The 15,903-nt window shown below is 51.9% G+C and overlaps 1 protein-coding gene across 8 annotated transcripts in view; it reads left to right on the forward strand.

Moving 5' to 3' along the window:
• The window catches only part of AKT2 (AKT serine/threonine kinase 2), a 55,119-nt gene that overhangs the window by 16,689 nt on the left and 22,527 nt on the right, over positions 1-15,903 (forward strand). For 4 of the 8 annotated variants that reach the window (XM_058427044.1, XM_058427045.1, XM_032172918.2 and 1 more), the window contains 5 exons: positions 45-126; positions 333-544; positions 3,788-3,917; positions 12,013-12,141; positions 13,803-13,914. In XM_058427044.1, the coding sequence (XP_058283027.1) occupies positions 3,872-3,917; positions 12,013-12,141; positions 13,803-13,914 (287 nt within the window). In that variant the 5' untranslated portion in view covers positions 45-126; positions 333-544; positions 3,788-3,871. Of the gene's footprint in view, positions 1-44; positions 127-332; positions 545-2,776; positions 2,926-3,015; positions 3,121-3,787; positions 3,918-12,012; positions 12,142-13,802; positions 13,915-15,903 lie in introns of those variants that run through there. The other 4 variants (XM_032172919.2, XM_032172921.2, XM_032172920.2 and 1 more) reach the window with 4 other exon arrangements.

The raw sequence follows: 15,903 nt of genomic DNA on the forward strand, positions 1-15,903 counted from the left end.
TTTTTTTTTTTTTTTTGAGACAGAGTTCTGCTCTTGTTGCGCAGGCCGGAGTGCAATGGCGTGATCTTGGCTCACCGCAACCTCCACCTCCTGGGTTCAAGCGATTCTCCTGCCTCAGCCTCCCAGGTAGCATGTGCCACCACGCCTGGCTAATTTTCTACTTTTAGTAGAGACGAGGTTTCTCCATATTGGTCAGGCTAGTCTTGAACTCCCGACCTCAGGTCATCTCCCTACCTCGGCCTCCCAAAGTGCTGGGATTACAGACGTGAGCCACCGTGCCCGGCCTAAGCCAGCCATCTTCTTGGCTGCAGTGGCTGGTATTTCATCCACAGGACTGCGTCACGGACACCTCAGCTGAGGCGCCACCTTCAGTAGGAGGACAGGGCAGGATCCAGGAGGGACGCAGGGGATCTTCCAACTCCTCCCCTTGCTCTCCCTCCAGCTGTGCTGATTCCTTAGTTGCTGAGATGAGACTGTAAAAAGCAGCTCTGTTAATCCCAGCAGCGGCCAGGGCCTCCGCTGCTTCTCGGCTGGGAGACCCAAGGTAAACAGCTTCCCTTCTCTGAGCTTCTGTTCTCACCTGGGTGTGGTCACTGACTGTCTGGTGGGGTGTTGGGAGCATTCAGGAGAGACTCCATGGGAGCGCCGGCACCCTGCCCAAGGCCACCCAGCTGGCAGTGGCTCTCGAACTCTGGAACCCAGACCACTCTTGGCCACACCTGGCTGCCTTTGCTTCTCTCTGGAATAATGGCAGCCGTGTGTTTGGCTGTTCACTGGGCGCCAGGCAGTAGGCCGAGCCCTGGGCCCACAGTGGGTGCTTTAGCTGCCAATAGCCCTGGTGCTGCTGCATTACGAGGGCCCTGAGAGGCGATGTCCCTGGGCCGCTGTGGGCCAGCGAGAGGGATGAGACATGGATCCCCTGTTCTGTTCCCTCCACATCAGCCCTTCCTTTGGACTCCGAATTCTCCCTCAAAGTACTTGGGAAGTATTTTGAACTGAGCTTGCATCAGGGAAGGCGTGGTGTAGGTCCGTGTAGGGGATGGGCTTCTCTCAGTCCCAGCCATAGCCCAGAAGGCCCTTGGTGTTCTCACCTGTCCACTTCTCTCTGGCTTTCCCCTCACCAGGCCCCCTCCTACCTCAGGTCCTTGCATTTTCTGTTCCCCTGCTGAAATGCATTTCCTCATGTGTCTACACAGCTCACTCCCTCAGTTAACTCGGGTGTCTGCTCACAAGTCCTCCACACCAAGCTAACATCCTGTTCTTCCACTCTCCAGCCTCCCCACCACCTGATTATTTGCATATCTATATATTTTTCTGCCCCTCCCACCAGACTGTGAGCCTCATGAAGGCAGGGCTGTGTCTTAGTGACATTCTGTTGCTGGTACCATCCGGAGCCTAGGATGCACCCCAAAAAAGACTGGTGTCGTGAAGAGAGTCTGGTAGTGTGTCCCTGGCTGTGTCTGATCCTGGGGTGGGAGTCAGCTGGGGACACTTGGCCTCTTTCTTCATGTGCTCATTAGATAAGACGCTTTGCTGGTCTGCTGCATTAGCGTTAATAGGTGTTGGGAGGGTTGCTCCGAGGGTGCACAAAGAGCACACAGTGCAGCCTCTGAGGTGGGGAAGGCTTCCTGGAGGAGGCACTGGTTTAGCTGAGACCTCAAGGAAGAGGGAGAAGAATGCCCAGAAGGAGGCGCTGTCCCTGACGGAGGCCAGAGGGAAATGCTTGAGTGACAGAAGCGTAACATGGAGAGTCGGGTAGGGTGGAGAGACTGGAGAGGTGCAATAGTCAACGTCAAGGTCCTTAGCCTTTCCCGAGGGCTTTCTAGGTGCACGTCTCAGCTCATGCACCTGGAATGCAGGGCAGCAGAGGCCGGGTCCTGAAGGGCCTTGGATCCCCAGCTGAGGAGTTTGGCTTTTTTGCTGGGAACACCAGGGAGCCACAAAGGTTCTGAGCAGGAGAAAGACAGGTTCAGCGCTGGGGATCCCTCTAGCTGCTGAATGTGGGGTGAGTGGGAGGGAGCAAGAGTGGAGCGTAGGAACTCGGGGAAGAGGTGGAGGCAGACCCGACTAGAGCCAGGCCGCAGGCAGGATGGGGAGAGATGGTCACATTAGAGGTTGACACACAGAACAGTGGGAGATACAGAAATACATACATATTTATATATTTTTTGAGATAGGGTCTCATTCTGTCACCCAGGCTGGAGTGCAGTGGTGCAATCAAGGCTCACTGCAGCCTCGACCTCCTAGGCTCGAGTGATCCTCCTGTCTCGAGTAGCTGACATTACAGGTGCACACCACCATGCCTGGCTAATTTTTTAATTTTTAATTTTTTTGTAGAAAAAAATTAGGTAGTGAGGCAAGTTCTCACTATGTTGCCCAGGCAGGTCTCAAACTCCTAGGCTCAAGGGATTCTCCTGTCTTGACCTCCCAAAGTGTTGGGATTACAGACGTGAGCCACTGTGCCCGGCCGAGATGTGGGGATGTTGAGGATTGAGAGTCTGGCAGTCCTGTGTGTTTGGGTTGTGGGGTGGCGGGCATGTTGCTGGCAAGGGGAGCCCCTTATTGCTGCTCCCAGCCTCACATCATTGCCTTTGCAGCAATCACAGAATGTGATTTCTCACCCTCCTGTTTACTTCCCTGTCATTGTCCATCTTGTCTTTCCTCCCGCTTCCTCCCACTTACCTCCCTTCCTTCTGCCTGGGACCTGGGCAGCCTGCCACTGTCACATGCCAGGCAGTAGCGTGTCCGGCCCACCAGCTCCCCTGGGGCACGAGAGAAAGCTGATGCCCACGGTGTCTCTAGAGCCAGCTGCCACTTCTCTGGGGGCCACCGTAGCTCCCGACCTGCTGTCCGCAAATAACCCCAGGCTGGGAAAGGCAAAGGCGCCTTGGTCTCTGTGGACCCTGGCCAGGCCCCAGGCTCCAGGTAGGGGCCCAGCTGGCGCTGCCTCACGCCCTCCTCCCCTCCGCTCTGGGAACCTGAGACGAAGCAGTGGCCTCGGCGTCCCTCAGTCTGTTGGTTGCTGGTCCCTGAGGACAGAAGTGAAGGTCTTGGGGTAGGGACCAGGGCCTTGGTCAAGCCCCCAGGACTGGCTTCTAGGCCCCAGACCGTGCATACGCAGTAGGTTGCTTTCTTGTTCAAGATCCCGGATTGTCTGAGACCTGTCTTTTCTCTGTCATCTGACGGGGGTGGGGGGGGGGGAGGCCACTGAGGCTCAGGGAATGGCGTGGGATGGCATGGGGGGAACGGGAGTGTGCTTAGTTTGTTGAAGGTGGCAGGTTGGTGGCTTCCTGGTTTGGAAAGAAGGGAGGGGGGAGAGAGAGAAAAGAGTGTGTGTGTGTGTAAGATGGTGGGGGGACAGGCAGATGCTGGTGGCTCTGCGCACTCCCTCAGGTACCCTGGGCTGCCTGATTCATACTGGGTTACCTCAGTGTTGGGCCATGGGAGTGACGGGGGGGCAGGGCTCGGCTACCTTGATGCTTGCTCAGTCAGGAGTGACTGTGGGTGGAGGGGCCACCTCCCCCCAGCATGGATGTCCTGAGTTTGGGGTCTGGCCTGCGCTTAGGCTGGGGAGCTCTGCTTCCCCCAAATTGGGGTCGCTGGGGACATTGCCACATCTCTGTGCTCAGAATGGGTCTTTGAGAGCGGGGCTCCACACCACCCTTGCTGGCCTTACCCTTTGCCGAGTGGGCAGAGCAGCCAGAGGGCCTCAGAGCCCGGTGTCCTCAGGGAAGGGGCTGGTGTGGAATCCCCTCCCGCCCTGACCAGCTCCTCTCTTGTCTTGCAGACTGTGCCCTGTCCACGGCGCCTCCTGCATGTCCTGCTGCCCTGAGCTGTCCCGAGCTAGGTGACAGCGTACCACGCTGCCACTATGAACGAGGTGTCTGTCATCAAAGAAGGCTGGCTCCACAAGCGTGGTAAGAGGCCGCTTTTGCCTGCCAGATTGCTTCTTTCTCCCACGCTGGCTCCTCCTGGAAGCTGTGCCCTGAGAGGCAGAGGCGGAGGGTCTTACCAGCCTGAGGAGCCAGCATTCCGCAGCCCCAGGCCCACAGTTGCTTACGCCCCCGTTTCGTGGACTCCTTCAGTGGTCACCTGGGCAGGAGAGCGGGGATCTGCCTGTGCATGAGTGATCTCATTCATAGCCCCATTTTATAGATGAAGAAACTGAGGCCCAGAGAGGGGAAGTCACGTCACCGAACTAACACAGTGAGGCAGTATTCAGCATTCATTCAGTTAGCAAGTATTCATTGACTGTGTGCCGTGCCTGATAGCCCCAAGCTCCGAGACACAGTGGTCCCCTGATGGAGCTTACATTCCAGTGGGGGTGGGGCAGGCAGTAAATAAGTAGACATGGAATGTCGGGGTGGCAAGTGCTGGGGTGAAAAGTGGGAACTGTGAGTGAGGGACAATGGGCTGGGGGCGGGGGGGGTGCATGGAGATGCTGCCCTGAAGAGACGGCAGTCAGAGGCCTGGAGCCTGGAGGGGGTGAGGCGCTGGCTGGGCAAGGGTGTCCCAGGGAGAGGGACAGCAAGGACAGAGGCTCCCAGGTGGGGATGTGCCTGGTGTTTTCTGGTAACAGCGTGGCTGGAGCAGCATGAGCGAGGGCGAGCTGGGGGAGGCAAGCAGAGGAGCATCGTGGGGTCCAGCCGTGTCGCGACTGCAGGCCATGGAAAAGGACCTTGGCTTTGGCACTCCAGACGAGAGCAACCCTGTGATGTGAGCCGATGCGTGGCCTGATCCATTTGTACTAGTGGGAAGCTGAGGTCCCCTTTTAGTGAAGTTAGGACAGAGAAGAAACCCTTTTTGACCCCAGGGCTGTTTGTCCCCAAGTGGCTGCCAAGCAAGACTGGGAGGCAGATGGGGAGAAGCACCACCTGCTGAGAGATGGCTTTGTCTCAGGCCAGCTTCTGTGGGCCTCCCCCTGGGAAGAAGGGCCCCAGGTGTGGGGGTTGGCTGCCCTGTGTGCACTTGCATTCATTCAGCAAACACGTGCTGAGCAGCGCCTGTGGGTCAGGCACTGTTCTAGGTCCTGGGGTCCAGCAGTGAGCCCGACAGGCAAACATCCCATCCTCGTGTTGGTATCTTGGGCGCTGATGGGGAGGCAGACAGCTCACAGGCAGACATGCATGTCACACAGTGGCGCGAGCCATGGAGAAAAAACAAGCAGCGTGAGGATGGGAGGGCATGAGGCAGGCAGGGCGGCCAGAGGGGGCTTCGCTGAGAAGGGGGCATCTGAATAAAGGCCTGAAGGAAGTCAGAGATTGAGCTTCACAGTTATGCCAGAGGCAACAGCCAGTGAGTCCCGAGGGGGTAAGTGGGCTTGTTCAAAGAGAGGACAGGAAGCTGGCGCTGCAGGCATCGGGAAGAGCCGCGCATCCTGCACCATACCAGCCTGCAGACGCAGACAGGCAGCAGCGATGAGGGATGGACGCCCCTCCCTGGGAGCAGCCTCCCCACCTGACTGAGCAGAGGAGATTCGTGTCCTGCTGCTCTTTCTGGACAGAGATGGCTTTTAAGGTCCCTTGGCCCAGTCCCCCAGCCTGAGCCTGGAGTTTGGGGTTGTTGATGGAGCTTCCTGAGCCTTGGCAGCTATCAAGGTTCTAACCCTGGTTCTGCTGCTTCCTCTTAGTGCAACTGTGGGCAAGCCATGTCACCTCACTGAGCCTTGGTTTCACATCCATAAAGTGGGTTAACAAGCCAGATCTCTGATGTCGTCAACTCTACAAGGGTAGGCATTTTCATGAGGCTTCTTCACAGTGGTATCCCCAGCAGGTCTAAAAGTGGTAGGCATACAGTAGGCACTCAGTAAATGGTTGTTGAATGAATGGTTGGCGTGGTGTGTGGGTGGTGTGCTGGGGTACACAGGGTCATGGGCTCCTGTCCCGTGGCCTGCACGTGTGGAGGCCATGGCTCAAATTAGGCTGGACTGTGAGAGCCTTGGGATGGGTGCAGAACCGTTGGAGGGGCAAAAGTTTCTCTCTGGTCTAGGATTACTGATGGCATTAAATGAGTCTTGGCCCCTCTTGGGCCTTCCGTGTCCCCAGTTCATGTTACGAGGAGCCAGATGATCCAGCCACAGGCCTGCCCCTGTCATCTGGGATGGCCTAGCTCTGACACACCTGTCTCAGGTTTGCACCCTACACGTGTGTGCACACCTGCATTCTTGGGCCTTCCCAGTGCCCATCTTTCTGAGTAGCAGCTGGCAGAGGTGGGCAAGGTGAGGTGGGCCCTGCTGACTACTGCTCTTTTGGGACCTGTACCACCACACCCACCCCCTTGGTGGTTAAAATAATGGCAGTGCTGGTTTACTGAGCACTTACTGTGTGCCAAACACCTGTCTCTGCTTTAGGCAAGCCTGATTTTGCTGAATTTTTATAGATGCCCTGTGGAGCACGTGCCACCTTACAGACTGGAAAGCTGAGGTTCAGTAGGAAGAGTGACTTGCTTGAGGTTTCAGCAAGGAGTGGGTAGAGCTGAGGTTGGACTCAGGCCCTCTGACACCTGAACTAGTGCTCTCAAGGCCTGGCCCATGTGCTGCCTCTCATCCAGCAAGCCGTGCTTAAGGCCAAGGGTGTAGTAATAGTACATCTAATCAGAGTCACTCATGCCATATGCTGGTGCCACTTCTGACACAGCTGCAGCACACCACCATTAGCAGAGCGCCTGCCCTCTGCCACGCCCCATGCTGGGCCCCATCTGCCGGTTTAGAGGCATACGGTGTAGTAGTCAAGATGTGGGCTGTGCTTTCCAATTCTGGCTGTCCCAGGTAACAGCTGGGAAGCTTGGGCAACGTAATAGGACCGCTCTGTGACTCAGTTTCCCCATTCGCAAAATAGGAATACAATTGTGAGGATATTTTTCCTTCTACCTGTTTTTTTGTCTTTTTTTTTTTTCTCGTAGAGATGGGGTCTTGCTATATTGCCCAGGCGGGTCTTGAACCCCTAGCCTCAAGTGAGTCTCCTGTATTGGCCTCCCAAAGTGCTGGGATTACAGTCGTGAGCCACTGTGTTCAGCTTTTAGGTTTCTTTTCTTAGCTTGTTACCAAAGTATGAAAGGCCACAGATAAATGCCTAGATAATAAACTCACCCCAATCCCAGTGTACGGTTCAAGAAATAGAGTAAGACAGTCCCCGGAAGCTCTTGTGCTCCTCCCAAGCAGTTGCCACTCTCCTAACCTCCAGTAACGCAGATGAGGTTTTTTTTAGTTTTTATCCTTTAAAAAAAAAATGGGGATGAAATTTACATAACGTGAGATTAACCATTTTGAAGTGTATGATTCATTGGCCTTTAGTATATCACAATGTTGTGTAACCACTGCCTCTATCTAGTTTCAGAACCTTTTCATTACCCCAAAATAAAACTTTGTACCCATTAAGCAGTCAGTTTTTGTACCCTATGTCTTAGTTCATTCTGTGCTGCTATAACACATTACCCGAGACGGGGTAATTTATAATGAACAGAAACTATTTCTCACTGTTCTGGAGGTAGGGAAGTCCGAGATTCAGGGTTGGCATCTTCTTGTTGCACGTCCCATGGTGAAAGGGGAAGGGTGAGAGAGAACAAGACAGTCTTGTTTTTTTTTTTTTTTTTTTGCGATGGAGTCTCGCTCTGTCGCCCAGGCTGGAGTGCAATGGCGTGATCTCGGCTCACTGCAACCTCTGCCTCCTTGGTTCAAGGAATTCTCCTGCTTCAGCCTCCCGAGTAGCTGGGATTACAGGCGTGTGCCAGCATGCTTGGCTAATTTTTGTAGTATTAGTAGAGACGGGGTTTCACCATGTTGGCCAGGCTGGTCTTGAACTCTTGACCTCAGATGATCCACCTGCCTTGGCCTCCCAAAGTGCTGGGATTACAGGCGTGAACCACTGCGCCCGGCCGAACTCGTCCTTTTATAAGGAACCCACTCTGTGATAATGTCATTAATCCATTCATGAGGGTGGTGCTCCCTTGACCCAAATACCTCCCATGAGGCTGCATTGGGGATCAAGTTTCCAACACATGAACTTTGGGGGACAATTCAATTCATAGCACCCCCTGTCTCCTGGTGTCTGCTAACCACCAGTTTACCTTCTGTCTCTATGAATTTACCTACTCTGGACATTTCATGTAAATGGAATCATATAATATGTGGCCTTTTGTGACTGGCTTCTTTAACTTAGCAACATGGTTTTTTGTTTTGTTTTGAGTCAGAGTCTTGGGCTGTCGCCCAGGCTGCAGTGCAGTGGTGGGACCTTGGCTCATGGCTCACTGCAGCCTCAACCTCCTGGTCTCAAGTGATCCTCCTGCCTCAGCCTCCAGAGTAGCTGGGACTACAGGCAGGTGCCACCACACTTGGCTAAGCTTAATGTTTTTGAGGTTCCTCTATGTTGTAGCGTGTATCAATATGTCATTCCTTCTTATGGATGAATAATCTCTATGTAGTAGATGTATCACGTTTTATTATCTGTTCTTTTGTTGATGGACATTGGGGTGATATATTCTTTTTTTTTTTTGAGATGGAGTCTCACTCTGTCATCAGGCTGGAGTGCAGTGGCGTGATCTCGGTTCACTGCAACGTCCGCCCCCCGGGTTCAAGTGATTCTCCTGCCTCAGCCTCCTGAGTAGCTGGGACTACAGGCGTGTGCCACTACACCTGGCTAATTTTTATATTTTTAGTAGAGACGGGGTTTCACCATATTGGCCAGGATGGTCTCTATCTCTTGACCTTGTGATCCGCCCACCTCAGCCTCCCAAAGTGCTGGGATTACAGGCGTGAGCCACCGTGCCTGGCCTCGGGGTGATACATTCTATATTTAACTTTTTGAAGAAGCAGCTGCACCATTTTACATTCCCACCAGCAGTGCATGAGGGTGTCAGTTTATATCCTTGCCAACACTTGTTTTTTTTCATTACAGCCGTCCTTGGGCATGTAAAGTTGTAACTCATTGTGTGTGTGGTTTTTTTTGTTTTTTTGTTTTGTTTTGTTTTGTTTTTTTGAGACAGAGTCTTGCTCTGTCTCCCAGGCTGGAGTGCAGTGGCACGATCTCAGCTCACTGTAACCTCCGCCTCCTGGGTTCACATGATTCTCAGGCCTCAGCCTCCCAAGCACTGGGACTATAGGCATGTGCCACCACGCCTGGCTAATTTTTGTATTTTTAGTAGAGATGGGGTTTGACTATGTTGGCCAGGCTGGTTTTGAACTCCTGACCTCAAGTGATCCATCTGCCTCGACCTCCCAAAGTGCTGGAATTACAGGTGTGAGCTACCGCGCCCGGCCTTCATCGTGATTTTGATTTATGTTTGCCAGAAGACTAATGATGCTGAACATCTTTTCATCTTTCTGTTGACCATTTGTGTATCTTTGGAGGAATGTCTATTTGAGTCCTTTGCTCATTTTAAAATCAGGCAGTTTGTCTTTTTGTTGTTGCATTGTAAGAGTTCTTTATGTGTTCTGGTTAATAGACCCTTGTTAGATTTCCAAGTATTTCCACCCATTCTGTAGGTTATCTTTTTACTTTCTTGACAGTGACCTTTCATGCACAAGGTTTTTAATTTTGATGAGTTCACTTTAAGTTTTTGTTTTTGTTTTGTGCATTTGGTGTCATCTAAGAATTCATTGCCAAATTCAAAGTAATGAGATTTACTCATATGTATTCTTAGACTTTTTTTTAGTTTTAGCTCTTATATTCAGGTCAATTCATTTTGAGTTTATTTTTGTATATGGTTTATAGTGTGAAGTAGGGGTCCAACTCCATTCTTTTGAATGTGGATATCCAGTTGCCTCAGTTTCTTCATCTGCAAAATAGGGATAAGATTGTGAGGATAGGCTACTCTGGGCACATTGCCTGTAGGTCACTGTTCCCTGCTCTGCAAGGAACGGTATTTAAATTAACAAAAAAAATTGTAAGGATATTTTTTCTCCTAGGTTTTCTTTCGTTTTGAAAAAATATAGTCTCTTTGTTGAAGAAACTATTCTTTCCCCATTGAATGATCTTGGCACCTGTGTTGAAAATCAGTTGAATGTAGATATTTGGGTTTATTTTTTGGCTCTGAATTCTCTTCCATTGGTCTGTATGTCTGTCCTATATAAACTGTACTGTTTTGATTACTATAGCTTTGTATAGTAAATTTTGAAATTGGAAAGTATTTAACTTTATTCTTCTTTTTCAATATTATTTTGGCTCTTTGGGGCCCTTTGAAATTCCATGTGAATGTGAGGATTGGCTTTTCTATTTCTGAAAAAAGAAAAAGCCTGTTGGAATTTTGATAGGGATTGCATTGAATCTGTATATTGCTTTGGGTAGTATTGCCATCTTAACAATATTGTCTTCTAATCCATGAACATAGGTTGTCTTTGCATTTATGTAGATCTCTAATTTCTTTAAACAATGTTTTGTAGTATACAAGCCCTTCACCCCCTTGGTTAAGTATTTTTTGGAGGCTTTTATAAATGCATTTTTTTTTTTTAAGAGCGATGGTCTTGCTCTGTCGCTGGGCTGGACTTCAGTGGCACCATCATAGCTTCAATTTCTTGGGCTCAGGTGATTCTCCCATTTTGGCCTCCTGAGTAGCTGGGACTTCAGGCACCCGCCACCACTCCTGGCTAATTAAAAAACATTTTTTGTGGAGACCGGATCTCACTATGTTGCCCAGGCTGGTCTCAAACTCCAGACTTAAGCCTGCCTCAGCCTCCCAAAGTGCTAGGATTTTACAGGTGGGAGCCACTGTGCTGGTCTTTAATAGCCATGTTGAGGTAAAATTGATGTACTACATGATTCATCCGTTTAAAGTATACGGTTCAGTTGCTTTTAGTATATTCAGAGTTGTGCATCCATCACCATACTCAGGTTTTTTTTGTTTTTTTTTTTTTTGAGACGGAGTTTCCCTCTTGTTGCCCAGGCTGGAGTGCAATGGTGTGATCTTGGCTCACGGCAACCTCTGCCTCCCGGGTTCAAGGAGTCTCCTGCCTCAGCCTCCCAAGTAGCTGGGATTACAGGCATGCACCACCATGCCTGGCTAATTTTGTATTTTTAGTAGAGATGGGGTTTCTCCACGTTGGTCAGGCTGGTCTCCAACTCCCGACCCCAGGTGATCTGCTCGCCTCGGCCTCCCAAAGTGCTGGGATTACAGGTGTGAGCCACCGTGCCGGGCCCTACTTTTCATCTCTATAGATTTGCCTGTTCTGGGCATTTTATATAAATGGAATCCTAATGATATGTGGTCCCTTTGTGACTGGCTTCTTTCACTTAGCATAAGTTACGTTCCTCCACATGGCAGCATGTCTCAGTACTTCGTTTCTTTTTATGACTGAATAGTTTTCCATTGTATGAATCTGCTACATTTTGTTTATCCATTCGCTGTTGATGGACATTAGGGTTGTTTCCACTTGATGGCTACTATGAATAATGCTGTTGCGGACATTTGTGTAAGTTTCTGTGTGGATATGTTTCACCATCTCCTTTTAATCCTTAGCAACTCTCTGAGTGGGTTCGTGTGTGTGTGTGTGTGTGTGTAGGGTGCTTGGATATTCATGGTTGAAGAACAGTTGGAAGGAGTCAAGGGGCACTGGGAGGGTGTGGCAGCAGTGCCACCCCGCCTGGCACAGAAGTGTTTTGGCTTTTGAGCTACCTGCACAGCTGTATTGGTGAATCCCAGCCCATGGGATTTGGCCTTACAGGGCCACAGGGCATGTATGTTTGGAAGCCTGAGCCTCCCCTGGGACTAGGCCAGGAGCTGGCACAGACAGCTTGCTCCTGGCCACACGCTGAGGCAACTGGTGCCCCAGGGCACTGCTGCTAGCGCCTTCCTGCCAGGCATGACCTGTGGATCACCCGGGCTCAGCCCAGTGCCCTAGCCTGCGTCAGCAGGGGCCACCTGGAGGGCTCCTCCGGGAGAGGCATTCTCGTGTGTCCCCCGCACCTCCCCGCCCCGTGGTACCCCTTGTGAGTCACCATCACACTGGGCCTCCTGCCGCCTACCTGGGACATCGCTCAACCTTGTCCTAACCTCTCTCCCTCCCCTCCTGCCTCATTTCAGGTGAATACATCAAGACCTGGAGGCCACGGTACTTCCTGCTGAAGAGCGACGGCTCCTTCATTGGGTACAAGGAGAGGCCCGAGGCCCCTGATCAGACCCTACCCCCCTTAAACAACTTCTCTGTAGCAGGTGTGTCTTGGGATGAGTGGGTCAGTGTTCTGGTGCTCACAGGATGGCTGGCGGGTCTTAGGGGCTTGTGGGACTTGTTCATTGAGCCGTGGGCCTGTCCTGGGCCTGCTTGCCCTTGGATCTGTTTTCGCCCTTCCCCTGCTCTCCCCTCCTTGTTAGCTGGCCAGGCAGGGCTGTCCTGTGGGGCGATGCAGAGTGGGAGGGAAGGAGAAGCCAGGGCACTTGCCCACACCCAGCCCCATGCATTGCCTCCTTGTGGTTCCAGCTTCTGTCAGCCAGGCCTTGGGGTCCCCAGCTGGTGGCAAGTGCCTCCCATCCTGTGCTTTGGTAACAGTCTCCATCCCCTGTCCCTCGGACGTAGACGGGTCACAGCTTCCCACTCAGCCGGTCACAGGGCTGGCCTCGCGTCCTCTGTCCCTCCGTGATACCCAAAGGGATGTCTTCCAGCCAGACCCTGGCAGTGAAGTTTCACAAGCCCCAAGCTCTTGACCGAGCCTTGGAGAATATGGCCCTGACCATATCCTTGCCCCCTTCCGCTGCCTTCCTTCCTTGCTGACCTGATGGGTCACCATGTCCTGTTGTTCTGCCTGCTAAGAACATTACAGAGGCACCCCCATCTCCACCGCCAGTGCCTTAGCTCAGACCACCATCCTCTCCTGCCATGCTCTGGAACCCAGTCCCCGTCCCACACTGCTCTGCATGAAGCCTTTTCCTGGTTGCTCTCCACGTGTGCTGGTGACCCTGACACATCTGTTCGCAACCTCAGTGTCTCACTAGAACTCCCAGCCTATCCCAGGCTGCTCCTTGGACACATCTCCCCAAGTGTCTTCAAGGTCCCTCATATGTGCCACATCCCAACCTGACCTTCAGGCCTCTCCCAGCTTTCTATTCCTGTCTCCGTCTCAGGGACGGCAGGCCAAGAGGCCTGGGCCTGGTCCTCAGTGCCCTCTCCCCATGGCCTGTCTGCAGGGCTCCACTCTGGTGTGGCCCCATCCTCCCTAGCTGGCTCCCCACCTCCCTGGCCTTCCGACCTCCAGTCTCACCCTCTACATGGCAGCCAGAGGGATCAGTCTCAGTCTGTTCGTGTCCCTACCCTATCTAAAGCCTTCTGTGGCTCCCTGCTGCCCTGAGGACAAAGTCCAGATTCTTTCCCATGGCCTCCAAAGCCCTGCCCGGCTGGCCCCAGCCCACCTCTCCAGGCCTGTCTCTCACCCCTCCTCACTCTTGGAGCAGAATTGGCCACCCCCTGAGGATGTTGAACCTCCTGTCACCTCTCACCTCTGAGCATCTGTTCTCTGTGTACCCTCTAAGTTCCCTTTTCCTTCAGGGCTTAGTTCAGAGAAGCTGCTTCCTCTGGGAAGTCCCCCCACCCGCCAGGCTGGGTTGGATGCTACCTCTGAGCTTCTGCACACCTCTAGGCTTGTCCCCATCGCGGCCCTGTCTATGGAGCCATCACTCTCTGGTGGGCTTCTCTCCTTCCACACACACACACTAGACCCTGAGCCCTGTAAGAACAGGACCAGGGCTGTGTCAATCCCTAGAGTGTCCCCAGCACCATCTAGCATGGGGCTGGGCCTGTGGGAGGTGGCTCGGACACTTTGGGCTGCAGGTTGGCAGGGCTATCCCCTCAGCCCCCTGCTATCTGTTCCCTCTACCTGCAGAATGCCAGCTGATGAAGACCGAGAGGCCGCGACCCAACACCTTTGTCATACGCTGCCTGCAGTGGACCACAGTCATCGAGAGGACCTTCCACGTGGATTCTCCAGATGAGAGGTGAGTCTGGGCCTCTGTGTGGCTGCCCTTGAGAGGGAGCAAGCCTGGTGTGAGGAGAAAAGGTACAGATGGAGAGACTTTCCCTGGGACCCTACATAGGGGTTTCCTGTCTGCACTTCTGGTGGGGCGGTCTCCCCAGCTGGGGCTGAGAAGAGCTGGGGTTCTTAGTCTGAAGACCCTACTCTGCTCTCTGACTTGCGGGTGCATCGGAATCACAGGCAGAGCTCTTGAAATGTCCAGACCGCTGGGCCTTGCCTCAAGACCTGTGACTACCTGGAGATCTGCCCAGGGTCAGGGAGCTACATTATTATTATTTTTTTTTTTTGAAATGGAGTTTCGCTCTTGTTGCCCAAGTTGGAATGCAGTGGCACGATCTTGGCTCACTGCAACCTCCACATCCTGGGTTCAAGCGATTTTCCTGCCTCAGTCTCCCGAGTAGCTGGGATTACAGGCATGTGCCACCATGCCCGGCTTAGTTTTTGTATTTTTAGTAGAAAAGGGGCTTCTCCATATTAGCCAGGCTGGTCTCAAACTCCTGACCTCAGGTGATCCACCTGCCTCGGCCTCCCAAAGTGCTGGGATTACAGGTACAAGCCACCACACCTGACCCTCTTTTTTTTTCTTTTTCTTTTCTTTTTTTTTTTTGTTTGAGATGGAGTCTTGCTTGCTCTGTTGCCCAGGCTGGAGTGTAGTGGTGCCATCTCAGTTTACTGCAACCTCCACCTCCCAGGTTCAAGTGATTCTCCTGCCTCAGCCTCCCAAGTAGCTGGGATTACAGGCACATGCCACCACACCTGGCTAATTTTTGTATTTTTAGTAGAGACAGGGTTTCGCCATGTTGGCCAGACTGGTCTCGAACTTCTGGCCTCAGGTGATCTCCCTCGGCCTCCAAAGTGCTGGGATTACAGGCGTGAGCCACCCTGCCCGGCAGGAACTACATTCTTAATGAGCATCTCTATTGATTTTGAGGCAGGTGGTCCAGAGAGTCATTTTAAAAAGATCAATTTAGTAATCAGAAGAGATGATAAAGACTCATCTATTTCAAAATTGAAACAATATAAGGAGGTGTCTAGTGGGAGCTTCCCCCACCCTGCCCTTTCCATCCACCTTCCTGCCCCCCAGTTAATCACTGTTCTTAGGTGCCCTCGAAGAGCAGAGCGAGACGTTTGTGCCTGGCTGCCTTTTTTTTTTTTTTTTTTCTTAAATACAAAAGGTAGCATTGTACATGCTTCTGGACTTGCTTTTTCCCTTAGTGTACCTTGGGGGATTTGCCTTGATATATGGAGAGATGCAGCTGCTTTGTTTCATGTTTTGCTTTCTTTTTTTTTTTTGGACAGTTGGACATGCGTGTCCCAAGTGTGTTTAGCCATTCTTTATTGTGATGACTGGGGTTGTTTCCAGCCTTTGGCTCGTTATAAGCGATGCTGCAGTGCAATAGCCGTGTCTGTCTCGTTTGATGTGTGCACAGGTAGACCTGTGTGACGAGTGCTTAGATGCAGGATTGCCAAGGCACAGGGAAAATGAGTTTGTAGTTTTGCGATGTTTCCATTAGGCGATATCTGAGAGTGCCCCCATGGCCTTGTGTTTTCAAACATTTGGATTTGTACCAGTCTGAGCAGTGGAAAAATTCAGCACCTCAGGGTGTTTAACTTTCCTTTCTTTCTCTGTGGATGAGTTTGACCCTCAAGGGCCATGTGAGTTCCTATTCTGAACTGTCTATATTGTCTATTTTTCTGTTGGGTAGTTGTTCTTTTTCTTATTTATGTATTAGCTCTTTATAGATTAAGGAGCTTTGCCCTTTGTAATCAGTGGGAAATGTTTCTTTTTCCCACTTTGTCCTTTTGGGCCTCACTTTGAGAAACAGTTTTCTAGCTTATCTATGGGGTAAGGTTGCAGCAGACCCTCTGGAGAGCCCTAAAATCGTGCCGTCCAAGAAAACTTCCGGCCATTGTGGAAATGCCCTGTATCTGCACTGTCCAGTAGGCACCT

This window comes from Hylobates moloch, unplaced genomic scaffold (genome assembly GCF_009828535.3).
Source record: "Hylobates moloch isolate HMO894 unplaced genomic scaffold, HMol_V3 SCAFFOLD_13, whole genome shotgun sequence".
In the NCBI taxonomy this organism is placed as follows: Eukaryota; Metazoa; Chordata; class Mammalia; order Primates; family Hylobatidae; genus Hylobates; species Hylobates moloch.